At 41.6% G+C, this 27,420-nt stretch overlaps 1 protein-coding gene across 1 annotated transcript in view; it reads left to right on the forward strand.

Annotated features, from left to right (window-relative positions):
• Positions 1 to 435: 435 nt before the first annotated feature.
• Positions 436 to 27,420, forward strand: part of kcnj3a (potassium inwardly rectifying channel subfamily J member 3a) — a 170,953-nt gene continuing 143,968 nt past the window's right edge. Inside the window, exons 1-2 of the mRNA XM_061878994.1 lie at positions 436 to 1,626; positions 24,007 to 24,223. Of these exons, the coding sequence (XP_061734978.1) occupies positions 946 to 1,626; positions 24,007 to 24,223 (898 nt within the window). The 5' untranslated portion in view covers positions 436 to 945. The remainder of the gene's footprint in view (positions 1,627 to 24,006; positions 24,224 to 27,420) is intronic.

The following is a 27,420-nucleotide window of genomic DNA, read 5'->3' on the forward strand; positions in this document are numbered from 1 at the left end:
TGCTCTTCCTTTTTGCTTTTACCAGTAGCAGTTTAGAAGTCTGGAGTAAAAAAGTGCGCAAGTAGGTCAAATTCATTTGTTAATTTCAGGTGGTTCATCAAACATCATGTGATATGATTTCATAGTTTAAAGCACTATTTATGTATTTTTTATGATAAATAAGTGCTAAAAATGTTTTTGCTCGCGCGCTTTGCACGCTCACATGAATTATTTGTGCCCAAGTACAGTATTAGGTCTGGTGACGCCCCTGGTGCAATCTACTAATACAAGTTTCAATCAATCAATCAATCAATCAATCAATCAAAAAACCCATCGACAGAATTGTAAATCGGCGCCTATGGTAATGATCCCATTGTGTGAGTGCTGCTGTAATAATACCCCCCCTCGCCCCCTCCATGGTGTTGGCACCAACAGAAGACAGTGAACGCATCACTGGCAGCGAGGAGTGCGCAGGTGCGAGCGCGCAGCTGAGCCGAAGTCAGATGGAAAGAAGGAGCCCCAAAAGGGAGACATCATCCTCGGATAACGTGACGCTCCGCCAGTCGTCCTTTGCCTGACGGATAGAAAGTGAACGTGGAACTGTTTATTATTTTAATTTGATGTTTCTTTACCGCTGCTCGGACACGGAAGAGACTCCTCACTGCTTCCCTCCGCCCGCGGGGGAGAAAAACAAAAAACAAAAACGCTTTTATTTTCCGTTAATGATGGAATTTAAACTTGCCTGCTTCAACTTTCTGAATTCTCGTCGGGCTTTTCAAAGTCGGCGCACACCGGCGGTTGTTTAATGGCTGAGGGGTGCCGCCGCCAGAGTCGTGCGTGGAGGAAGAGGACAGAGTGAGGCGGGAAAAGCGGGCGCACTTTTTTTTTTTTTTTTTTTAAATTTAAAAACATTTTTTTTTTTTCAGCATTATTATTTTCCTCCCTGCATCTTGTTTCTTCCGGAGTATGTCTGCACTCCGAAAGAAATTCGGGGACGATTACCAGGTAGTGACCACCTCATCCAGCGGCTCCGGCTTCAACAAGCAGGCGCCCGCGGAGAAGAAGCGCAAGAGGCAGCGCTTCGTGGACAAGAACGGCCGCTGCAACGTCCAGCATGGCAACCTGGGCGGGGAGACCAGCCGCTACCTCTCCGACCTCTTCACCACGCTGGTGGACCTGAAATGGCGCTGGAACCTGTTCATCTTCATCCTCACCTACACGGTGGCCTGGCTCTTCATGGCGTCCATGTGGTGGTGCATCGCCTACATCCGCGGGGACCTGCACCGGGCGCACAACGACAAGTACACGCCGTGCGTGGCCAACGTCTACAACTTTCCCTCCGCCTTCCTCTTCTTCATCGAGACCGAGGCCACCATCGGCTACGGCTACCGCTACATCACGGACAAATGTCCCGAGGGCATCATCCTCTTCCTCTTCCAGTCCATCCTGGGCTCCATCGTCGACGCCTTCCTCATCGGCTGCATGTTCATCAAGATGTCGCAGCCCAAGAAGCGGGCGGAGACGCTCATGTTCAGCGAGCACGCCGCCATCTCCATGCGAGACGGCAAACTCACGCTCATGTTCCGGGTGGGCAACCTGCGCAACAGCCACATGGTCTCCGCGCAGATCCGCTGCAAGCTGCTCAAAGTAAGTTGCACCGCACCGGCTGCACGCGACGTCATCCGCCCGCGGCAGGGGTCGGCAACCCAAAATATTGGAAAAAAAAGGACCGAAAATACATGAAAAAAACACACATCTGATAGAATAATAGTCATATTCAGGGTTCTTACGGGTGCTTAAAGGGGAACATTATCACAATTTCAAAAGGGTTGAAAACAATAAAAATCAGTTCCCAGCGGCTTGTTGTATTTGTTGAAGTTTTCTTCAAAATTTTAACGGTCCCCGAATAGCCCTAAAAAAAGCATTAAAGTGCTTGATTTTCGCTATTTGCGATGCAACTGTCCATTTCCCTGTGACGTCATACAGTGACGCCGATGTAAACAAACAATGGCGAATACCACAGCAAGATATAGCGACGTTAGCTCGGATTCAGACTCGGATTTCATCGGTTTAAGCGATTCGACAGATTACGCATGGTTGGAGTATGAGAGTATTGCAGAAGAAACTGAAGCTATTGAGCCAATAGCTATCGACGCTATTCATAGCCATAGCGTGGCCGAATAGCTGCGTTAGCATCGCCGGTAAAATGTGCGGACCAAACGATCAGGACTTTCACATCTTTTGACACTGGAGCAACTTAAATCCGTCGATTGGATTTCAGTGGTTTAAGCGATTCAACAGATTACGCATGTATTGAAACGTATGGTTGGAGTATGACAGTATTGAAGAAAAATTTGAAGCTATTGAGCGAATAGCTATTGACGCTATTCATAGCCATAGCGTGGCCGAATAGCTGCGTTAGCATCGCCGGTAAAATGTGCGGACCAAACGATCAGGACTTTCGCATCTTTTGACACGGGAGCAACTTAAATCCGTCGATTGAAAAGTGTTTTTTTTCGCATTAAATGTGGGTGGAAGGAAACGTGATATAGTTGCAAATGCATCTGCAGGTTATCCATACATCTCTGTGCCATGTCTGCTTTAGCACCGCCAGTAAATAGCATGTTAGCATCGATTAGCTGGCAGTCAACATAAACAAAACTCACCTTTGTGATTTAGTTGACTTTATAGTTGACTTTATAGTTACAAATGCATCTGCAGGTCCATGGCAGGGGTCGGCAACCTAAAATGATGAAAAAAAGCCAAATTGCACCGAAAATACATAAAAAAAACGCACATCTGATAGCAATAATAATACAAAATAATAGTCATATTCAGGGTTCGTACGGGTGCTTAAAGGGGAACATTATCACAATTTCAAAAGGGTTAAAAACAATAAAAATCAGTTCCCAGCGGCTTGTTGTATTTTTTGAAGTTTTCTTCAAAATTTTACCGGTCCCCGAATAGCCCTAAAAAAAGCATTAAAGTGCTTGATTTTCGCTATTTGCGATGCAACTGTCCATTTCCCTGTGACGCCAATGTAAACAAACAATGGCGAATACCACAGCAAGATATAGCGACGTTAGCTCGGATTCAGACTCGGATTTCATCGGTTTAAGCGATTCAACAGATTACGCATGGTTGGAGGATGAGAGTATTGCAGAAGAAACTGAAGCTATTGAGCCAATAGCTATTGACGCTATTCATAGCCATAGCGTGGCCGAATAGCTGCGTTAGCATCGGCGGTAAAATGTGCGGACCAAACGATCAGGACTTTCGCATCTCTTGACACTGGAGCAACTTAAATCCGTCGATTGGATTTCAGTGGTTTAAGCTATTCAACAGATTACGCATGTATTGAAACGTATGGTTGGAGTATGACAGTATTGAAGAAAAATTTGAAGCTATTGAGCGAATAGCTATTGACGCTATTCATAGCCACAGCATGGCCGAATAGCTGCGTTAGCATCGCCGGTAAAATGTGCGGACCAAACGATCAGGACTTTCGCATCTCTTGACACTGGAGCAACTTAAATCCGTCGATTGAAAAGTGTTTTTTTTCGCATTAAATGTGGGTGGAAGGAAACGTGATATAGTTGTAAATGCATCTACAGGTTATCCATACATCTCTGTTCCATGTCTGCTTTAGCACCGCCGGTAAATAGCATGTTAGCATCGATTAGCTGGCAGTCAACATAAACAAAACTCACCTTTGTGATTTAGTTGACTTTATAGTTGACTTTATAGTTACACATGCATCTGCAGGTCAATGGCAGGGGTCGGCAACCTAAAATGATGAAAAAAAGCCAAATTGCACCGAAAATACATTAAAAAAACACACATCTGATAGCAATAATAATACAAAATAATAGTCATATTCAGGGTTCGTACGGGTGCTTAAAGGGGAACATTATCACAATTTCAAAAGGGTTGAAAACAATACAAATCAGTTCCCAGGGGCTTGTTGTATTTTTTGAAGTTTTCTTCAAAATTTTAACGGTCCCCTAATAGCCCTAAAAAAAGCATTAAAGTGCTTGATTTTCGCTATTTGCGATGCAACTGTCCATTTCCCTGTGACGCCAATGTAAACAAACAATGGCGAATACCACAGCAAGATATAGCGACGTTAGCTCGGATTCAGACTCGGATTTCATCGGTTTAAGCGATTCGACAGATTACGCATGGTTGGAGGATGAGAGTATTGCAGAAGAAACTGAAGCTATTGAGCCAATAGCTATTGACGCTATTCATAGCCATAGCGTGGCCGAATAGCTGCGTTAGCATCGGCGGTAAAATGTGCGGACCAAACGATCAGGACTTTCGCATCTCTTGACACTGGAGCAACTTAAATCCGTCGATTGAAAAGTGTTTTTTTTCGCATTAAATGTGGGTGGAAGGAAACGTGATATAGTTGCAAATGCATCTACAGGTTATCCATACATCTCTGTGCCATGTCTGCTTTAGCACCGCCAGTAAATAGTATATTAGCATCGATTAGCTGGCAGTCAACATCAACAAAACTCACCTTTGTGATTTAGTTGACTTTATAGTTGACTATAGTTACAAATGCATCTGCAGGTCCATGGCAGGGGTCGGCAACCTAAAATGATGAAAAAAAGCCAAATTGCACCGAAAATACATTAAAAAAACACACATCTGATAGCAATAATAATACAAAATAATAGTCATATTCAGGGTTCGTACGGGTGCTTAAAGGGGAACATTATCACAATTTCAAAAGGGTTAAAAACAATAAAAATCAGTTCCCAGCGGCTTGTTGTATTTTTTGAAGTTTTCTTCAAAATTTTACCGGTCCCCTAATAGCCCTAAAAAAAGCATTAAAGTGCTTGATTTTCGCTATTTGCGATGCAACTGTCCATTTCCCTGTGACGTCATACAGTGACGCCAATGTAAACAAACAATGGCGAATACCACAGCAAGATATAGCGACGTTAGCTCGGATTCAGACTCGGATTTCATCGGTTTAAGCGATTCGACAGATTACGCATGGTTGGAGGATGAGAGTATTGCAGAAGAAACTGAAGCTATTGAGCCAATAGCTATTGACGCTATTCATAGCCATAGCATGGCCGAATAGTTGCGTTAGCATCGCCGGTAAAATGTGCGGACCCAACGATCAGGACTTTCGCATCTTTTGACACTGGAGCAACTTAAATCCGCCGATTGAAAAGTGTTTTTTTTCGCATTAAATGTGGGTGGAAGGAAACGTGATATAGTTGTAATGCATCTGCAGGTTATCCATACATCTCTGTGTCATGTCTGCTTTAACACCGCCGGTAAATAGCATGTTAGCATCAATTAGCTGGCAGTCAACATAAACAAAACTCACCTTTGTGATTTAGTTGACTTTATAGTTGACTTTATAGTTGACTTTATAGTTGACTTTATAGTTGACTTTATAGTTACAAATGCATCTGCAGGTCCATGGCAGGGGTCGGCAACCTAAAATGATGAAAAAAAGCCAAATTGCACCGAAAATACATAAAAAAAACACACATCTGATAGCAATAATAATACAAAATAATAGTCATATTCAGGGTTCTTACGGGTGCTTAAAGGGGAACATTATCACAATTTCAAAAGGGTTGAAAACAATAAAAATCTGTTCCCAGCGGCTTGTTGTATTTTTTGAAGTTTTCTTCAAAATTTTAACGGTCCCCGAATAGCCCTAAAAAAAGCATTAAAGTGCTTGATTTTTGCTATTTGCGATGCAACTGTCCATTTCCCTGTGACGTCATACAGTGACGCCGATGTAAACAAACAATGGCGAATACCACAGCAAGATATAGCGACATTAGCTCGGATTCAGACTCGGATTTCAGCGGTTTAAGCGATTCAGACAAAACCCAGACAATACTTCACCCAGGTGTAACAGAACCCCCCCGTCTAAGGCCGGCTCCTGACGGCCCAGGAATCTCAGGCTGGAGTCTATTGAAATCCCTAATGAGAGTGGGGTCGACAATGTGGCGGTGGCGGAACCCTAAAGCAGAATGAAAGGGAGAGTTAACCTTTCAAAATAAAACAAGAAATGACAAGACAACATGAAACCAGACAAAACCCAGACAATACTACACCCAGGTGTGACAGATGGTTGGAGTATGAAAGTATTGAAGAAGAAACTGAAGCTATTGACGCTATTCATAGCCATAGCATGGCCGAATAGCTGCGTTAGCATCGCCGGTAAAATGTGCGGACCAAACGATCAGGACTTTCGCATCTCTTGACACCAGAGCAACTTAAATCCGTCGATTGGTAAGTGTTTTTTTCGCATTAAATGTGGGTGGAAGGAAACGTGATATAGTTGCAAATGCATCTGCAGGTTATCCATACATCTCTGTGCCATGTCTGCTTTAGCACCGCCGGTAAATAGCATGTTAGCATCGATTAGCTGGCAGTCAACATCAACAAAACTCACCTTTGTGATTTAGTTGACTTTATAGTTGACTTTATAGTTACAAATGCATCTGCAGGTCCATGGCAGGGGTCGGCAACCCAAAATGTAAATAGGAAGCTAACTACTTAGCTGTGTGTCCTTTTGTGTCAACAAATTATTGTAATTTGGCATGCCCTGGTTCAATCCCCACCTAGTACCAACCTCGTCATGTCTGTTGTGTCCTGAGCAAGACAATTCACCCTTGCTCCTGATGGGTGTTGGTTAGCGCCTTGCATGGCAGCTCCCTCCATCAGTGTGTGAATGTGTGTGTGAATGGGTGAATATGGAAGTAGTGTCAAAGCGCTTTGAGTACCTTAAAGATAGAAAAGCGCTATACAAGTAAAACCCATTTATCATTTATTAGATAAGCACGCCCAGGTGGGCCATCTACGCACCTGTCGCTGATTTGGAATTCATTCCTGACATACCCTGCTTTGTTGCAGGACTGCAGGCCACGCCCCCCCTCCACATCGTTATTTATACTTTCTGAATAAATGATGTGATAATGTTCATCAGTCAACTAATTTTCAATCTATCAGGATAAAAACAACAACAAAATCAAATTACAGGATGTTATTTATGTAGTTTGCTCATTTACCTCGACTGGTGCACTAAGGTGTTTTTCTTTTCTTTTTTTCTTACGTATTAGATCAGAAAGATACAAATAATTGCTATTGCAACATCTAGTGGACACATCTAGAACAGCAGTTTTTTCATTCAAAAATTTCGGCTCATTTTTATACTTCGAAACTCATCCCGCGGGCCGGATAAAACCTGTTCAGGCACGCGGGCCGTACGTTTGACACCCCTGTGCTACACACAACTTCATACCTTGAAGGTAGAAAAGCGCTATACAAGTACAACCCGTTTATCATTTATTTTATAATGAGTTAATTCACATTATCATAGGCTTGGAAGACATGAAAAGCAACAAAACACTGGTTTACTATCAGCCTATTTATTGTTAAAGATAAGCACTTTAATATTGAACATTGAACAGTGCAACGTGAACTTCGAAAAAAAAATTAATAAATACACAAATGAAAAAAACTTCAACGTGAAAATCTGTCCATCTTCCTTTAACTTGATGAAAACACCATCAAGTTGTAACTTATGGTCTTTCTCACTTAATGCTCAGACTAAACAACTGAAACCCAATACAACTTTATATCTAAACCTCTACTGTGAGAGAAATGTGATCCACCGTAAACACAGTGAATTTTATTTAGAAAATTAATCCAGGGTTTTATTTTGTATTTTGTACACTACTTCCTGTCCCGCACGATCCTCTCTGCTCTGTGCGGAATTGATGTGCCGTGCTCAATTGATGCGCTGTGCTCCGACATCCTGCAAAAACAGAAGCTGACACATTGAATAATAGAATAATAAAGCGTTTTTCTGAAATATGACTTATATTAGATGCTGAAAAAGTGGACGGCGACTAGACCATAACGCACAGGTTCAAGTTGCTCCACTGTCACGTCTCCTCAGGCCGCAGTTGGCTCTCTCTCCTCTCTCTCACTCACTCACTCGCCCTCTCTCTCTCTCTCTGGCGGAAGCGCAGGCTCAAGCAACCCGGTATTACAAGAAAACGTGGAGTTTTTGTACCGCTGTTTTTTTCTTTTGTTTGGTTTTCTTACATCCCTAACAGGAATTTATTAATGTTGTTTAAAGAAAAAAACCACACAAAAAAAACACACACACAGGCAGAGGGCACTTTTTAAGACGAAGCAAGAAAGGGCAGGGACAATAAAGATTTTAAGTCTAAGTCTAAGTCCTAGTGCCACCCACACTGGTTTAAATGTAACTTAGATATTGGGCCTCACTATGTAAAAGTGCTTTGAGTCACTAAAGAAAAAGCGCTATATAAATATAATTCACTTCACTTCACTAAAGAAAAGTGCTTTATAAATATGAAAATAATTCACTTAAATTTTTGGATTTTGGATGAAGTGCTTGTCCGCCCTGAGATCGGTAGGTTGTGAGTTCAAACCCTATACCAAAGACTATAAAAATGGGACCCGTTGGGATGGCGTGACTCAGCAGATAGAGCGGCCGTGCAAGCAACTTGAGGGTTTCAGGTTCGATCCCCGCTCCCGCCATCCTAGTGACTGCCGTTGTGTTCTCGGGCAAGACACTTTACCCACCTGCTCCCAGTTACACCCACACTGGTTTAAATGTAACTTAGATATTGGGCTTCACTATGTAAAGCGCTTTGAGTCACTAGAGAAAAGCGCTATATAAATATAAAAATAATTCACTTCAATGTATGGACTTTGGGTGAAGTGGTTGTCGGCCCTGAGACCGGTATGTTGTGAGTTCAAACCCCATACCAAAGACTATTAAAAAGGGACCCATTGGGGTGGCGTGACTCCGCTGATTGAGCGGCCGCGCAAGCAACTTGAATGTTCCAGGTTCGATCCCCGCTTCCGCCATCCTAGTCACTGCCATTGTGTCCTTGGGCAAGACACTTTACCCACCTGCTCCCAGTGCCACCCACACTGGTTTAAATGTAACTTAGATATTGGGCTTCACTATGTAAAGCGCTTTGAGTCACTAGAGAAAAGCGCTATATAAATATAAAAATAATTCACTTCAATGTTTGGACTTTGGGTGAAGTGGTTGTCAGCCCTGAGATCGGTATGTTGTGAGTTCAAACCCCATACTAAAGACTGTTAAAAATGGGACCCGTTGGGATGGCGTGACTCGGCAGATAGAGCGGCCGTGCACGCAACTTGAGGGTTTCAGGTTCGATCCCCGCTCCCGCCATCCTAGTGACTGCCGTTGTGTTCTCGGGCAAGACACTTTACCCACCTGCTCCAAGTTACACCCACACTGGTTTAAATGTAACTTAGATATTGGGCTTCACTATGTAAAGCGCTTTGAGTCACTAGAGAAAAGCGCTATATAAATAGAAAAATAATTCACTTCAATGTTTGGATTTTGGGTGAAGTGGTTGTCGGCCCTGAGATCGGTATGTTGTGAGTTCAAACCCCATACTAAAGACTGTTAAAATGGGACCTGTGGGTGGCGTGACTCTGCAGAGGGTTCCAGGTTGGATCCCCGCTTACGTCAATCCGAGTCACTTCCATTGTGTCCTCGGGCAAAACGCTTTACCCACCTGCTCCCAGTGCCACCCACACTAGTTTAGATGTAGCTTAAATATGTAAATAACAGGTTTCAGTATGTACAGCGCTTTGAGTCTCTAGAGAAAAAAGCGCTATATGAATATAATTCACCTATGATAAAATACATATAACATACTCAGTGGCCTAGTGGTTAGCGTGAGATCGGTAGGTTGTGAGTTCAAACCCCGGCCGAGTCATACCAAAGACTATAAAATTGGGACCCATTACCTCCCTGCTTGGCACTCGGCATCATGGGTTGGAATTGGGGGTTAAATCACCAAAAATGATTCCCGAGCGCTGCTGCCCACTGCTCCCCTCACCTCCCAGGGGGTGAACATGGGGATGGGCCAATTGCAGAGGAAAAATTTCACCACACCTAGTGTGTGTGTGTGTGTGTGTGTGTGTGTGACTATCATTGGTACTTTAACTTCACTTCATTAATACCCTGCTTGGCACTGAGCATCAAAGGTTGGAATTGGGGGGTTCAATCACCCAAAAATTTTCTCGGGCGCGGCCCTTGCTGCTGCCCACTGCTCCCCTCACCTTCCCGGGGGTGATCAAGGGTGTTGGGTCAAATGCAGAGAAAAATTTCGCCACGCCTATTATGCTTTTGACAATCATTGGTACTTTAACTTTTTAAAAGCTTGGAAATGTTCATCATATATCTCGGCAGTCTCACTCAACAGGCTAATTATAACATTGAAAAAAATAAAATAGAAGAAGTTTCCTTAAAAATGAAAGCTACACGCTTCATCTGTTGTCTTTGCACGAGCCCTTACATTAGGTTGGTTGTTGTCGCCATCTTGCCAAAGTCCTGGGCTCGTGTGGTTGCTAGACCGGTTGGATGTACTGCCAAATTCTCTGAAACGCCTTTGGAGACGGCTTATGGTAGAGAAATGAACATTCAATTCAGGGGCCACCGCTCTGGTAGACATTCCCGCAGTCCGCATGCCAACTGCACGCCCCCTCAAAATGTGCGACATCTGTGGCATTCTGCTGTGTTATAAAACTGCACATTTCAGAGTGGCCTTTTATCGTGGGCAGCCTAAGGCACACCTGTGCAATAATCATGCTGTTTAATCAGCATCTTGATATGCCACACCTGTATAGTGCGATGGATTATCTTGGCAAAGAAGAACACAAATTTAGACTATATTTGTGAATATAGTAAAAGTTTTAGATCTTTGAGTTCAACTCATGAAAAATGCGAGCAAAAAAAAGAATAGTGTTGCATTTTATATATTTTTTCAGTGTACGTCTCATTCACCCATTCATATACACATTCATACACTGATGGTGAATATAAGTGTCTTACACAAGGACACAATGGCCGTGAAGCTGGAATCAAACCTGGAACCCTTAAGTTGCTGGCACGGCTGCTCCATCATCATTTTATTTGCATCACTTATTTGGTTTAAAAAAAAAAATCAATCAGCCAAATTGGGACGCTAACTATTTTTCATGTTTTTAATAAATCTATTGTGTCGTTATTAAGCATGTAGTTTTATTTTCATCACTTACATCCGGTTAAAAAAAAATTAAAAATTTGCCAAATCTTACCCAAAAAGGTTGTGAAAATATTTGATCATGTCCATCCATCCATTTTTTTCCGCTTATCCATGTTGGGTCGCGGGGGCAACAGCCTAAGCAGGGAAGCCCAGACTTTCCTCTCCCCAGCCACTTTGTCCAGCTCTTCCCGGGGATCCCGAGGCGTTCCCAGGCCAGCCGGGAGACATAGTCTTCCCAACGTGTCCTGGGTCTTCCCTGTGGCCTCCTATCGGTCGAACGTGTCCGAGTGGCATCCTGGCCAGATGCCCTTTTTTTTTTTTTTTACCATGTATATCAATCAAAACAATGTTTTTATTATTTGTAGAATGAATTAATACATATTAAAGTATTTGATCTTCATGAAAACACAACATTATTATTTGTATTTTTAATTATTTGCATCTCCTATCACAAAACCAAATTGGAACCTCATCAAGAAGTTTTTGGATCATTATCCATCCATCCATTTTCTACCACTTATTCCCTTTGGGGTGGCGGGGGGCACTGGTGCCTACGTCAGATACAATCGGGCGGAAGCCGGTGTACACCCTGGACAAGTCGCCACCTCATCGCAGGGCTACTTACTGCAAGTAAGTGTTTGAAAAAAAAAAGGTAAAAGTGGGGCCACATGCTGACATATGCTCAACTCATCATGCCTAATTTATTACAGCATTTGTTAAGCCTGTAGTTGATTTTTATTATGCAAATGTTATATTTTTTATCAACATGTGATAGCAGGGACACTGCCTTTCAAAACTAAGCTGCGAGATTACTAATGATTAATGTATATATAGCTGAAAAAATAGTACAATAGCAATAGGAGAGACAATTCATCCCCGAACACCATGGAGTTCATGTCGGTTCTATGATGCACTTACATTATATCAACTATCAGAGACCGCTTCAGGAAACTTTTCATTTAAAATAATGTCCTTTTTTGTTGCTTCAACATAGCTCAATCAACACAGAAAAATGTAAAGTGAAATAACTTACCTAATACACCTTCTCGCACCTTCTCGCTCTCGTACAACCACTCGCACCGCACCGCTAGCACCACAGCTAGCGTTACCCATTCTGCTACCTCTCTGCTCCAAGAGCGCATATGACGTTCCACGCGCGACAATATGTGATGTATGTAAAAAGGTGCACTTGTTTTATGACTCTGTGATATATCGAGTATATTCTGTTATGATCCGCTGCCGGGATCATGTTCAGTTTGGTTTTTGGACTCCTTCAGTTCACGTTTGTGTGCACCCCTGGGATTGTTTTCTGTTTCCGTGGGTGCTTATTGTTTCCACCTATCTCTGATTGGTGTTCGGGAAGCTCACCTGTTCCCCGAGCACTAATCAGTAGCACTATTTAATACGGCCTTTTCCGGTCAGTCAGTCTGGCTTCCTAATTTGCTACATGCAACAGTTGACGACCTTTGATTCCTGCTACCTGTATAGTAGCTTCCACGCTAGGCTCTCTTTGTTGCTAGCTTCCACGCTAGCCCCTTTGGTTTTTGCCTTCCGAGCAATGAGCACGTTTTTGTTTGTTCCCGTCTGATTCATTTCTTAAATAAATCATTTCCTACCCGCACGCTGTGTCTGATGTCCGTCTGCATCCTAGGAGAACAAACCCCGTATCACCATGCGACCCGATCGTCACATATTCGATATATCGCCCATCCCTAATTGCATAATATTTGCATATAGCTATAGATGAAAGTAATTTATTATCAACTAGAAAGTAGTCAATGCGGGTAAAAGTTTGATGACCGTTAAAGAAAAAAGAGTATCGCCTTCTAGAGGGATTAAATGCCTACTGAAATGAGATTTTTTTATTCAAACGGGGATAGCAGGTCCATTCTATGTGTCATACTTGATCATTTCGCGATATTGCCATATTTTTGCTGAAAGGATTTAGTAGAGATAAAGTTCGCAATTTTTGGTGCTGATAAAAAAGCCTTGCCTGTACAGGAAGTAGCAGACGATGTGCGCGTGACGTCACGGGTTGTGGAGCTCCTCACATCTGAACATTGTTTACAGTCATGGCCACCAACAGCGAGAGCGATTCGGATCGAGGAGGCAACGATTTCCCCATTAATTTGAGCGAGGATTAAAGATTTGTGAGTGAGGAAAGTGAGAGTGAAGGACTAGAAAAACCTAAAAATAAAAAAGACTATACAGTGGGAGCGATTCAGATGTTATTACACAAATTTACTAGGATAATTCTGGAAAATCCCTTATCTGCTTATTGTGTTACTAGTGTTTTAGTGAGATTATATGGTCCTACCTGTACAACCTGAAGGTCAGCCCTGCACCTTTATTCAGCACCAGTCGACGGGTGGTGGCGATGCCCATCTCTGCCCTTCGCAAGGGAACCTCTTCGAAACACGATCTTTCGAAATGATCGCTGCATAATACACTGTACTTTGTGTGTGTGGTCCAATCCAACCGTGTTCGCTTGACCGCTCTGTTCCATAATAAAGTTTCACCGTCATCTTTCGGGAATGTAAACAATGAAACACCGACTGTGTTTGTGTTGCTAAAGGCGGCCGCAATACAACGCTTCCCACCTACAGCTTTCTTCTTTGACGTCTCCATTATTCATTGAACAAATTGCAAAAGATTCAGCAACACAGATGTCTAGAATACTGTGGAATTAGGCGATGAAAACGGACGAGTTATAGCAGGGAACAAGATGTCCTCTACAATGCGTGACGTCAAACGCACGCGTCATCATACCGCGACATTTTAGCATGATACTTCCGCGCAAAATTTTAAATTGCAATTTAGTAAACTAAACCGGCCGTATTGGCATGTGTTGCAATGTTAATATTTCATCATTGATATATAAACTGCGTGGTCGGTAGTCGTGGGTTTCAGTAGGCTTTTAAAAAAACGCCAGACATCTGAAAAAAAATGTCTTCAATAATCGACTGTTGATGCACACATTCTTTATAACATCACAAAAGAACAAATGCATTCTTTCCTGTGCATACACTCCTCCTCTTGGAGGATAAATGGTTAGGACCTTGGCACCAAGCACTCAGACTAGATCTTTCCAAGCTAAGTCTATGAGCATGAACTGATGAAAACTACTCGGATGAGAGGCTAAATGTCGGATCAATTGAATGCCATGAAAATAACAATAATCTGATAAATGAGAACGGGCATAGGCTCATGATCTTTAAGTATTAATAAAACACATTCCATAAATGTGACATACTTCCAATGTTTGTGAAACACAACCTATATCCTTAAAAATACGAAATAAGGTAAAAAGGCAAGAACAGAAACAGAAAAGGTTGTTTAATTGTTGCCGGAAATGAGAGCAGCACATAGAGATTGAACCCGTTGTACGGGAACGTTGCATTTTGTGAAATAAACAAAGACAAACTAGGAATCTGTCCGAGCTTTTATTACCAGGGATGTTGGGGACGGTGTGGCGCTGTTAAAAGAGTGGCTCTGCCAGCAACCTGAGGGTTCCTGGTTTGATTCCCACCTTCTATCAACTTCGTGACATCCGTTGTGTCCTTGAGAGTCCAGTCCATAGTGGATCTAACATAATAGTAAGAGTCCAGTCCATAGTGGATCTAACATAATAGTGAGAGTCCAGTCCATAGTGGATCTAACATAATAGTAAGAGTCCAGTCCATAGTGGATCTAACATAATAGTGAGAGTCCAGTCCATAGTGGATCTAACATAATAGTAAGAGTCCAGTCCATAGTGGATCTAACATAATAGTGAGAGTCCAGTCCATAGTGGATCTAACATAATAGTAAGAGTCCAGTCCATAGTGGATCTAACATAATAGTAAGAGTCCAGTCCATAGTGGATCGAACATAATAGTGAGAGTCCAGTCCATGGTGGATCTAACATAATAGTGAAAGTCCAGTCCATAGTGGATCTAACATAATAGTGAGAGTCCAGTCCATAGTGGATCTAACATAATAGTGAGAGTCCAGTCCATAGTGGATCTAACATAATAGTGAGAGTCCAGTCCATAGTGGAGCCAACATAATAGTGAGAGTCCAGTCCATAGTGGATCTAACATAATAGTAAGAGTCCAGTCCATAGTGAATCTTAACATAACAGTGAGAGTCCAGTCCATAGTGGATCTAACATAATAGTGAGAGTACAGTCCATAGTGGATCTAACATAATAGTGAGAGTCCAGTCCATTGTGGATCTAACATAATAGTGAGAGTCCAGTCCATAGTGAATCTAACATAATAGTGAGAGTCCAGTCCATAGTGGATCTAACATAATAGTGTGAGAGTCCAGTCCATAGTGGATCTAACATAATAGTGAGAGTCCAGTCCATAGTGGAGCCAACATAATAGTGAGAGTCCAGTCCATAGTGGATCTAACATAATAGTAAGAGTCCAGTCCATAGTGAATCTTAACATAACAGTGAGAGTCCATTCCATAGTGGATCTAACATAATAGTGATTATCCAGTCCATAGTGGATCTAACATAATAGTGAGAGTACAGTCCATAGTGGATCTAACATAATAGTGAGAGTCCAGTCCATAGTGGATCTAACATAATAGTGAGAGTCCAGTCCATAGTGAATCTAACATAATAGTGAGAGTCCAGTCCATAGTGGATCTAACATAATAGTGTGAGAGTCCAGTCCATAGTGGATCTAACCTAATAGTGAGAGTCCAGTCCATAGTGGATCTAACATAATAGTGGGTCCAACATAATAGTGATAGTCGAGTCCATAGTGGATCTAACATAATAGTGTGAGAGTCCAGTCCATAGTGGATCTAACATAATAGTGTGAGAGTCCAGTCCATAGTGGATCTAACATAATAGTAAGAGTCCAGTCCATAGTGGATCTAACATAATAGTGATAATCCAGTCCATAGTGGATCTAACATAATAGTGAAAGTCCAGTCCATAGTGGATCTAACATAATAGTGAGAGTCCAGTCCATAGTGGAGCCAACATAATAGTGAGAGTCCAGTCCATAGTGGATCTAACATAATAGTAAGAGTCCAGTCCATAGTGGATCCAACATAATAGTGAGAGTCCAGTCCATAGTGAATCTAACATAATAGTGAGAGTCCAGTACATAGTGGATCTAACATAATAGTGTGAGTCCATTCCATAGTTGATCTAACATATTAGTGAGAGTCCAGTCCATAGTGGATCCAACATAATAGTGAGAGTCCAGTCCATAGTGGATCTAACATAATAGTAAGAGTCCAGTCCATAGTGGATCTAACATAATAGTGAGAGTCCAGTCCATAGTGGAGCCAACATAATAGTGAGAGTCCAGTCCATAGTGGATCTAACATAATAGTGAGAGTCCAGTCCATAGTGGATCTAACATAATAGTGTGAGTCCATTCCATAGTTGATCTAACATATTAGTGAGAGTCCAGTCCATAGTGGATCTAACATAGTAGTGAGAGTCCAGTCCATAGTGGATCTAACATATTAGTGAGAGTCCAGTCCATAGTGGATCTAACATAATAGTGAGAGTCCAGTCCATAGTGGATCTAACATAATAGTGAGAGTCCAGTCCATAGTGGATCCAACATAATAGTGAGAGTCCAGTCCATAGTGGATCTAACATAATAGTAAGAGTCCAGTCCATAGTGGATCTAACATAATAGTGAGAGTCCAGTCCATAGTGGATCTAACATAATAGTAAGAGTCCAGTCCATAGTGGATCGAACATAATAGTGATAATCCAGTCCATAGTGGATCTAACATAATAGTGAAAGTCCAGTCCATAGTGGATCTAACATAATAGTGAGAGTCCAGTCCATAGTGGAGCCAACATAATAGTGAGAGTCCAGTCCATAGTGGATCTAACATAATAGTGAGAGTCCAGTCCATAGTTGATCTAACATAATAGTGGGTCTAACATAATAGTGATAGTCGAGTCCATAGTGGATCTAACATAATAGTGATGGTCGAGTCCATAGTGGATCTAACATAATAGTGAGAGTCCAGTCCATAGTGGATCTAACATAATAGTGAGAGTCCAGTCCATAGTGGATCTAACATAATAGTGAGAGTCCAGTCCATAGTGGATCTAACATAATAGTGAGAGTCCAGTCCATAGTGGATCTAACATAATAGTGAGAGTCCAGTCCATAGTGGATCTAACATAATAGTAAGAGTCCAGTCCATAGTGGATCGAACATAATAGTGATAATCCAGTCCATAGTGGATCTAACATAATAGTGAAAGTCCAGTCCATAGTGGATCTAACATAATAGTGAGAGTCCAGTCCATAGTGGAGCCAACATAATAGTGAGAGTCCAGTCCATAGTGGATCTAACATAATAGTGAGAGTCCAGTCCATAGTTGATCTAACATAATAGTGGGTCTAACATAATAGTGATAGTCGAGTCCATAGTGGATCTAACATAATAGTGATGGTCGAGTCCATAGTGGATCTAACATAATAGTGAGAGTCCAGTCCATAGTGGATCTAACATGATAGTGAGAGTCCAGTCCATAGTGGATCTAACATAATAGTGAGAGTCCAGTCCATAGTGGATCTAACATAATAATGACAGTCCAGTCCATAGTGGATCTAACATAATAGTGATGGTCCAGTCCATAGTAGATTTAACATAATAGTAAGAGTCCAGTCCATAGTGGATCTAACATAATAGTGAGAGTCCAGTCCATAGTGGATCTAACATAATAGTAAGAGTCCAGTCCATAGTGGATCGAACATAATAGTGATAATCCAGTCCATAGTGGATCTAACATAATAGTGAAAGTCCAGTCCATAGTGGATCTAACATAATAGTGAGAGTCCAGTCCATAGTGGATCTAACATAATAGTGAGAGTCCAGTCCATAGTTGATCTAACATAATAGTGGGTCTAACATAATAGTGATAGTCGAGTCCATAGTGGATCTAACATAATAGTGATGGTCGAGTCCATAGTGGATCTAACATAATAGTGAGAGTCCAGTCCATAGTGGATGTAACATGATAGTGAGAGTCCAGTCCATAGTGGATCTAACATAATAGTGAGAGTCCAGTCCATAGTGGATCTAACATAATAGTGATGGTCCAGTCCATAGTAGATTTAACATAATGGTAAGAGTCCAGTCCATAGTGGATCTAACATAATAGTGAGAGTCCAGTCCATAGTGGATCTAACATAATAGTGAGAGTCCAGTCCATAGTGTGGCCAGCAGGAGACCATCCTGAGCGGAGACAGGTCAGCAGCGCAGAGATATCCCCAACTGATGCACAGGCGAGCGGTCCACCCCGGGTCCGGGCTCTGGACAGCCAGCACTTCGTCAGTGGCCACCGGACCTGTGCCCCCCTCCACGAGGGACAGGGGGGCAGAGCAGAAAAGAAAAGAAACGGCAGATCAACTGGTCTAAAAGGGAGTCTATTTAAAGGCTATAGTATACAAATGAGTTTTAGGATGGGACTTAAATGCTTCTACTGAGGTAGCATCTTTAACTGTTGCTCCTGATGGTTCGTGGTTTGCCCCTTTCATGGCAGCTCCCTCCATCAGTGTGTGAATGTGTATGTGAATGGGTGAATGCGGAAATAGTGTCAAAGCGCTTTGAGTACCTAGAAGGTAGAAAAGCTCGTTATACAAGTATAACCCATTTACCATTTATTGACGGACAGGACAGCACAGCACGGAGATTGTCCTTGGTGTTGACGTTACGTATCTTGTGGGTAATTATTTGGTGGGCAGCCGTGACTCGCGCGTTGTTTTGAAGATAAACTGCTGATTGATAGTCTCCAGCAACACCCGGTCCCTGTATCTTCAACTATTAATTTCTCCAATTATGTAAGTAACGTAACAAAGGCTAGATTCTATTTACAGACAACGCTGGCTCTCGACTGATTTTTAGTTCGGCACGATAACCGTTTTTTGTTGTGTCTACGCTCAATAAACCTAAGGAATCAACGCTGAATTTTATCGATTGCGGGGGCTGTTACCGACGTAGCTAAATCAGCCACATAGCCAGTCGCATCGATTTATCGTTTACAACTCTACTATTAATAAACATTTTTATAATTTGCATCACTTATCCAATTAAAAAAAGAATTAACCCCATTGGAACGCACCAAAAAGGTTCATTTTTAATATCAATCAATCAATCTGTGTTTATTTATATAGCCCCAAATCACAAATGTCTCAAAGGACTGCACAAATCATTACGACTACAACATCCTCGGAAGAACCCACAAAAGGGCAAGGAAAACTCACACCCAGTGGGCAGGGAGAATTCACATCCAGTGGGACGCCAGTGACAATGCTGACTATGAGAAACCTTGGAGAGGACATCAGATGTGGGCAACCCCCCACCCCCCCCCCTCCCTCTAGGGGACCGAAAGCAATGGATGTCGAGCGGGTCTAACATGATACTGTGAAAGTTCAATCCATAGTGGCTCCAACACAGCCGCGAGAGTTCAGTTCAAGCGGATCCAAGACAGCAGCGAGAGTCCCGTCCACAGGAAACCATCCCAAGCGGAGGCGGATCAGCAGCGTAGAGATGTCCCCAACCGATACAGGCGAGCGGTCCATCCTGGGTCGCGACGAGCGGTCCATCCTGGGTCTCGACTCTGGACAGCCAGTACTTCATCCACGGTCATCGGACCGGACCCCCTCCACAAGAAAAGAAGCGGCAGATCAACTGGTCTAAAAAGGAGGTCTATTTAAAGGCTAGAGTATACAGATGAGTTTTAAGGTGAGACTTAAATGCTTCTACTGAGGTAGCATCTCGAACTGTTACCGGGAGGGCATTCCAGAGTACTGGAGCCCATATGTTACTGTAAGAACGTGGACTTTGGTGCAACTTGCTGTGTGGCTTTCGCAGCTTGCTACAAGGGTTGTTTTCCCGGAATGCAAAAAAAAAACGGACCGGACATGGCTCGAAGGTAAATACATGATTTTAATTTTAACTCGAAAGTTACAAACAAAAGACGCTCACAGTGGAGGTACAAAACTTAATAAAGGGAACAAAACTAACACAAAGGCAGAACTATGAACATGATACAAAAACACTTACGGTGACAAGAACTATGGCATAGATCGATAGGACACAAGAGATCCAACATGGGCAGAGCAAGAGATGAATGATGTCATTAGAGTAATGTCACCAGGACTACCTGGCAACTACAGGCTTAAATAGTGACATGATTAACAACAGGTGCCTGAGTTCAAACAAACCAGGCAGGTGAAACTAATGAGTTGACATGGAAACTAAAACAAACCAGGGTGCTCAAAAACAGGAACTGAAGGAGTCAAACACAAACAGAACGTAACTATACAGAACATCATCACAAGACATGACAGTTACATTATCAATAAAGATTTTTTAATTATTGTTTGCATAATTTCACAAAAATTTTAACAACACCCAACAAAATTTGAACCTTACCTAAAATGTTTTTATTATTATTATTATTAATTTCACATTTTTCCAATTAAAACAACGAATGGAACAAATTGGAAAGGTACCTAAACACATTTTTCATGAATATTTTATGTTATTAATAAGAATAATGTTTTGTTATTATTTACGTTTCGTATTCAATTAAAAAAAAGAATCTACCAAATCTGACCTAAAACAATATCAAAAATAGTTTCTGATAAACGTTTTAAATAATATCAATACATGAAATATATGATAAATACAAATAATACATTTTGGGGGATTTTTTTATTTTTATTATTTGTGTTATTAAGCCATTTAAAAGAAATTATATACCAAATTGGGACAAGCGGCAAAAAATGGATGGATGGAACGGACCAAAACATTTATTCATGCAAATGTTTTGTTAATAGGATTTTTTCCATCATTATTTGCATTGCTTCGAACCAATTTTGCCAAAGCTCAATTCATTTTTAACCTTGCCAAAACTGTTTTTGTATTATAAATATTATTATTCTCATTGTGGTCATCATTATCATAATCATTATTAAAATTGAAATGAGCATCACTTTTTAAATTAAGAGAAATAATCAACCTAACTGCAATGCCATCCATCCATCCATTTTTCTACCGCTTGTCCCTTTCGGGGTAGCGAGGGGTGCTGGAGCCTATCTCAGCTGCATTCAGGCGGAAGGCGAGGTGCACCCTGGACAAGTCGCCACCTCAACGCAGGGCCAACACATTCACACACTAGGGCCAATTAGTGTTGCCAATCAACCTATCCCCAGGTGCATGTCTTTGGAGGTGGGAGGGGCCTATCCCCAGGTGCATGTTTCTGGAGGACGGGAGGAAGCTGGAGTACCCGGAGGGAACCCACGCAGTCACGGGGAGAACATGCAAACTCCACACAGAAAGATCCCGAGCCTGGAATTGAACCCAGGACTGCAGGACCTTTGTATTGTGAGGCACATGCACTAACCCCTGTTTCACCGTGCTGCCCCCAAACTGGAATGATACCTAAAAAATGTTTAAACATATTTCTGATACATATTGTTAAGCATGTTTTTAATTATTATTTGCATTACTTATCCATTTTGTTTTTAATCGGCCAAATCTGACCTAAGTGTCAGGCTTGGTTGTGTTTTAGTTTTTCCTCTGTGTTAGTTGTATTTCCTGTCAGCGCTCTTGTTTTGGTTCTGTTTCCTGTTTGTCTCCCTGAGTGCCGTGTCCCCTCAGCTGTGGCTGATTGGCACCTGGCCACACCTGGTGTCAATCAGCCAGGTACTATTTAAACCTGCTTTGTCCTCCACTCGGTGTTGGAGTATTGTCGTGTCGATGTCACCACTACCTGTCATTGTCGATATCGTTACAGCTACTACCTGTCGTGCTACTGTCACGCCCGCAATATTATGTTTGGTTTTTTGCCATGTTTGGTCAAGTTATGTTTAGTTTTTTGGACATTTACTTCTGTGTTTTCACTTCCTGGTTTGTTTTTGTCTCCATGTCAACTCATTAGTTTCACCTGGTCTCTTAGTCACAACCCTGTCCTCAGTCTCACACCTGTTTTCACCAATCATCACAGCTGCTATTTAAGTCATGCTTTTTCTGTCTTTGTCCTGGCAACTTCATCTACCTATCCTGCACCTCCCCATGCTGTTCCTACCTTCATGCCCTCGTTCACAGTTCCATGTCATGTAAGTTTTTGTTTATAGTTCATAGTTAATTGCCCTTGTGCTAAGTCTTTTGTTTATGTCCATAGTTTATGCCATAGTGCAAGTGTTTGTTTCCATAGCCAAGTTTTGTACCTCCATTCTGAGCGCTTTTTGTTTGTCTTTTGTTAGTTATAGTGTTAAAATAAAAAGATGTACTCACATTCACGTCTCGCTCGTGCCAAATTCCCTCTGCGTCGAGGAAACAACCCTAATCCAAGTCAAAGTTTGACAGCTACTACTTGCCCTTGTCGCTGACGTCGTAGCGTTAAAGGGGAACATTATCACAATTTCAAAAGGGTTAAAAACAATAAAAATCAGTTCCCAGTGGCTTGTTGTATTTTTTGAAATTTTTTTCTAAATGTTCCCGGTCCCGGAATATCCCTAAATAAAGCTTTAAAGTGCCTTATTTTCGCTATATTCGAAACCACTATCCGTTTCCCTGTGACGTCATACAGTGCTGCCAATACAAACAACATGGCGGTTACCACAGCAAGATATAGCGACATTAGCTCGGATTCAGACTCGGATTTCAGCGGCTTAAGCGATTCAACAGTTTACGCATGTATTGAAACAGATGGTCGGAGTATGGAGGCAGATAGCGAAAACGAAATTGAAGAGGAAATTGAAGCTATTGAGCGAATAGCTATTGACGCTATTCGACCATAGCGTGGGTGTACCTAATGAAGTGGCCCATAGCACGGCTGCCTTATTAGCATCGCCGGTAAAACGTGTGGACCAAACGATCAGGACTTTCGCATCTTGTGACACTGGAGCAACTTAAATCCGTCGATTGGTAAGTGTTTGTTTCGCATTAAATGTGGGTATGTAGTTTCAAATGTACATACAGCTGGCGTAAATAGCATGTTGGCATCGATTAGCGTAGCTTGTTAGCATCGATTAGCTGGCAGTCATATAGTGAATCAAATATGTCTGATTAGCACATAAGTCAACAACATCAACAAAACTCACCTTTGTGATGCATCTGCAGGTTATCCATACATCTCTGTGCCATGTCTGTCTTAGCATCGCCGGTCAAATGTGGAGACACTCTGGCACATTCAATGGGGGTCTGGCGGCAGACACTTTGGCATCTTCGGGCCAGTGGTGCAACTTGAATCCCTCCCTGTTAGTGTTGTTACACCCTCCGACAACACACCGTCGAGGCATGATGTCTCCAAGGTTCCAAAAAATAGTCGAAAAAACGGAAAATAACAGAGCTGAGACCCGGTGTTTGTAATGTGAAAATGAAAATGGCGGGTGTGTTACCTCGGAGACGTCACGTTCTGACGTCATCGCTAAAAGAGCGATAAACAGAAAGGCGTTTAATTTGCCAAAATTCACCCATTTAGAGTTCGGAAATCGGTTAAAAAAATACATGGTCTTTTTTCTGCAACATCAAGGTATATATTGACGCTTACATAGGTTTGGTGATAATGTTCCCCTTTAAACTGTTCCTGTTAGCTATTTGTAATTTGCTTTCTCCTAGCTCTTTGGTCTCGTGTTTTCTTGTTAGCCATTAGCTGTTTCCAGTTTTTCTGTTTGCTGGTTCCTGTTTTCAGTTTTGGCTATACGTAGTTCCTGGTTTGTGTTTTTTTTACCTTTTATTTTCAACATTAAATCATGTTTTCCTGGCCTTCTCTGCTTCTTGGGGTCCGTCACCAACACACCGTGACACTAAGCAGTTGTCCAAATAATTTTGTTATAAGATTTTGTAGCATTTTTAATATTACATTTTGCTTTTAACGCCACAACACTGCCTTCATTCACCATGTCTGGCACACGGCCTCTAACATGCGTTCCCGTATGCTCCCTCAGTCTCGTCAGACCCCTGAAGGCGAGTTCCTTCCGCTGGACCAGTTGGAGCTGGATGTGGGTTTCAGCACGGGAGCCGACCAGCTCTTCCTGGTGTCGCCGCTCACCATCTGCCACGTGATCGACACCAAAAGCCCCTTCTACGACCTCTCGCAGAGGTCCATGCAAACGGAGCAGTTTGAAATCGTGGTGATACTGGAGGGCATCGTGGAGACCACAGGTGAGTGACCTCGAAATGTGTGTGCTTAAATCAAATCCCACTCATGCATTTTTTTTGTTTTGATGGCGTCTATTTCTGACTGTTTTGAATGGTATTGATCTTTTTCATCTGTTAACAGCTGACAGCCAAATGGGCTCGTTATTGAGCCCCTGATTGCGTTTTATTGATCGCTGCTTCTGCGGAAAACATAGCTTGTAATAGTAGCAGTTAGCTTTTATACATCACAACCCATCGATTTTTGCTGAGTAGTGACATCATATGTATTTCAACACCAGTGAGTGATGAAATGGAGCTCAGTGTAAGTGGACACTCGAGGGTGGCGGGAATATCGATGTAGCGGTACATCGCGTCGGTATATTGTAACACGATGAGTAATGGACAATTATGATTTGATATTCTATTAACATTGCAACTTTACTCGTTTAAAATTGATTGAAAAAATATTGTTTTTGTACTGGTAATTTAGTTTTTCTACTGTGTCATACACTGTGGTGGTTTTCGTCAGGTCAGGTGAGGACTGAATCGTGCTAAAACGGAAGCAATAGTTGCAGAAAACAATTTAATTTTATATATATATATATATATATATATATATATATTCTGCAACTATTGCTTCCGTTTTTGCACGATACGGTCTTCACCTGACCTGACGAAAACACAAGTACCAGAGTATAAACAAACCCCGTTTCCATATGAGTTGGGAAATTGTGTTAGATGTAAATATAAACGGAATACAATGATTTGCAAATCCTTTTCAACACATATTCAATCGATCGCACTACAAAGACAACATATTTGATGTTCAAACTCATAGACTTTATTTTTTTTTTGCAAATAATAATTAACTTAGAATTTCATGGCTGCAACATGTGCCAAAGTAGTTGGGAAAGGGCATGTTGACCACTGTGTTACATCACCTTTTCTTTTAACAACACGCAGTAAACGTTTGGGAACTGAGGAAACAAATGTTGATGCTTTGAAAAAGGAATTCTTCCCCATTCTTGTTTTATGTAGAACTTCAGTCGTTCAACAGTCTGGGGTCTCCGCTGTTGTATTTTACGCATCATAATGCGCCACATATTTTCGATGGGAGACAGGTCTGGACTGCAGGCGGGCCAGGAAAGTCCCGGCACTCTTTCTTTACAAAGCCACACTGTTGTAACACGTGCTGAATGTGGCTTGGCATTGTCTTGCTGAAATAAGCAGGGGCGTCCATGAAAAAGATGGCGCTTAGATGGCAGCATATGTTGTTCCAAAACCTGTATGTACCTTTCTGCATTAATTGTGCCTTCACAGATGTGTAAGTTACCCATGCCTTGGGCACTAATGCACCCCCATACCATCACAGATGCTGGCTTTTGAACTTTGCGTCGATAACAGTCTGGATGTTTCACTTCCCCTTTGGTCCGGATGACACAATGTCGAATATTTCCAGAAACAATTTGAAATATGGACTCGTCAAACCACAGAACACTTTTCCACTTTGCATCAGTCCATCTTAGATGATCTCGGGCCCAGAGAAGCCGGCGGCATTTCTGGATGTTGTTGATAAATGGCTTTCGCATTGCATAGTAGAGCTTTAACTTGCACTTACAGATGTAGCGATCAACTGTATTTAGTGACAGTGGTTTTCTGAAGTGTTCTTGAGCCCATGTGGTGATATCCTTTAGAGATTGATGTCAGTTTTTGATACAGTGCCGTCTGAGGGATGGAAGGTCACGGTCATTCAATGTTGGTTTCCGGCCATGCCGCTCACGTGGAGTGATTTCTCCAGATTCTCTGAACCTTTTGATGATATTATGGAGCGTAGATGTTGAAATCCCTAAATTTCTTGCAATTGCACTTTGAAAAACGTTGTTCTTAAACTGTTTTGACTATTTGCTCACGCAGTTGTGGACAAAGGGGTGTACCTCGCCCCATCCTTTCTTGAGAAAGACTGATAATTTTTTGGGAAGCTGTTTTTATAGCCAATCATGGCACCCACCTGTTCCCAATTAGCCTGCACACCTGTGGGATGTTCCAAATAAGTGTTTGATGAGCATTCCTCAACTTTATCAGTATGTATTGCCACCTTTCCCAACTTCTTTGTCACATGTTGCAGGCATCAAATTCTAAAGTTAATGATTATTTGCACAAAAAAAATATCAGTTTGAACATCAAATATGTTGTCTTTGTAGCATATTCAACTGAATATGGTTTGAAAATGATTTGCAAATCATTGTATTCTGTTCATATTTACATCTAACACAATTTCCCAACTCATATGGAAACAGGGTTTGTGAATATATATATATATATATATATATATACATATATATATATATATATATATATATATATATATGTATATATATATATGTATATATATATATATATATATGTGTATATATATATATATGTATATGTGTATATATATATATATATACACATTTGGGCTGGTCAATATGGCCTTTTTTTAATATCGCAATATTTTTAGGCCATATCGGAATACACGATATATATCTCGATATTTTTCTTTAGCCTTGAATCAACACTTGAATAGTATAAAGTGTCTGACAGGTGAAGGAACTCTTAATTCATTTACTGTGGGAACGTTCCATGGGTGTCTGTTAGGTCACGTGACGTGCGTCACCAGACCTGCTAATGTTAGCCATGTGTTGAACTGCAGACTTCTGGGGGTAGTGGTGTAAAAAAACAAGCTCAGCATCCTCATGAACATGTATCAGGATTTCATTAACACTGGAGGCAGCTCAAACTTATTTTAATGCAATGATTTTGTCTCGTTTTTATTATTGTATAACATCTTGGTCACAGGCAAGCACAATGACACTGGAAACTTTGCACAAACAATCGCTCAAAATCTTTAACCGCAAACCACAACACCACCATCACTGTTTAGTTCTCCAAAAATATAGATTGTTAAATTTAGCTAACATTCAAAGATTAGCATCAATACGAATGGCCCATCGAATCCTAAATAATACTGCGCCAGCGCCACTTAAGCACTTTGCCCAGTTTACATTTGCTGTGACAACTAGTGTAGCGTACCCAGATGTAAAACATCTTTTGCACAATCATATTTTCATATAAAGCCATAAACAAACTTGAAAAGTCTAACAGATGAATCTTCATTCACAGTTGAAATTAAAAAGTGGCTTTGGAGCAATCAAAGCTGCTCACACGGTCAATAAGGTGGG

The sequence above is a fragment of the Nerophis ophidion genome, linkage group LG19 (genome assembly GCF_033978795.1).
Source record: "Nerophis ophidion isolate RoL-2023_Sa linkage group LG19, RoL_Noph_v1.0, whole genome shotgun sequence".
NCBI classification, from domain to species: domain Eukaryota; kingdom Metazoa; phylum Chordata; class Actinopteri; order Syngnathiformes; family Syngnathidae; genus Nerophis; species Nerophis ophidion.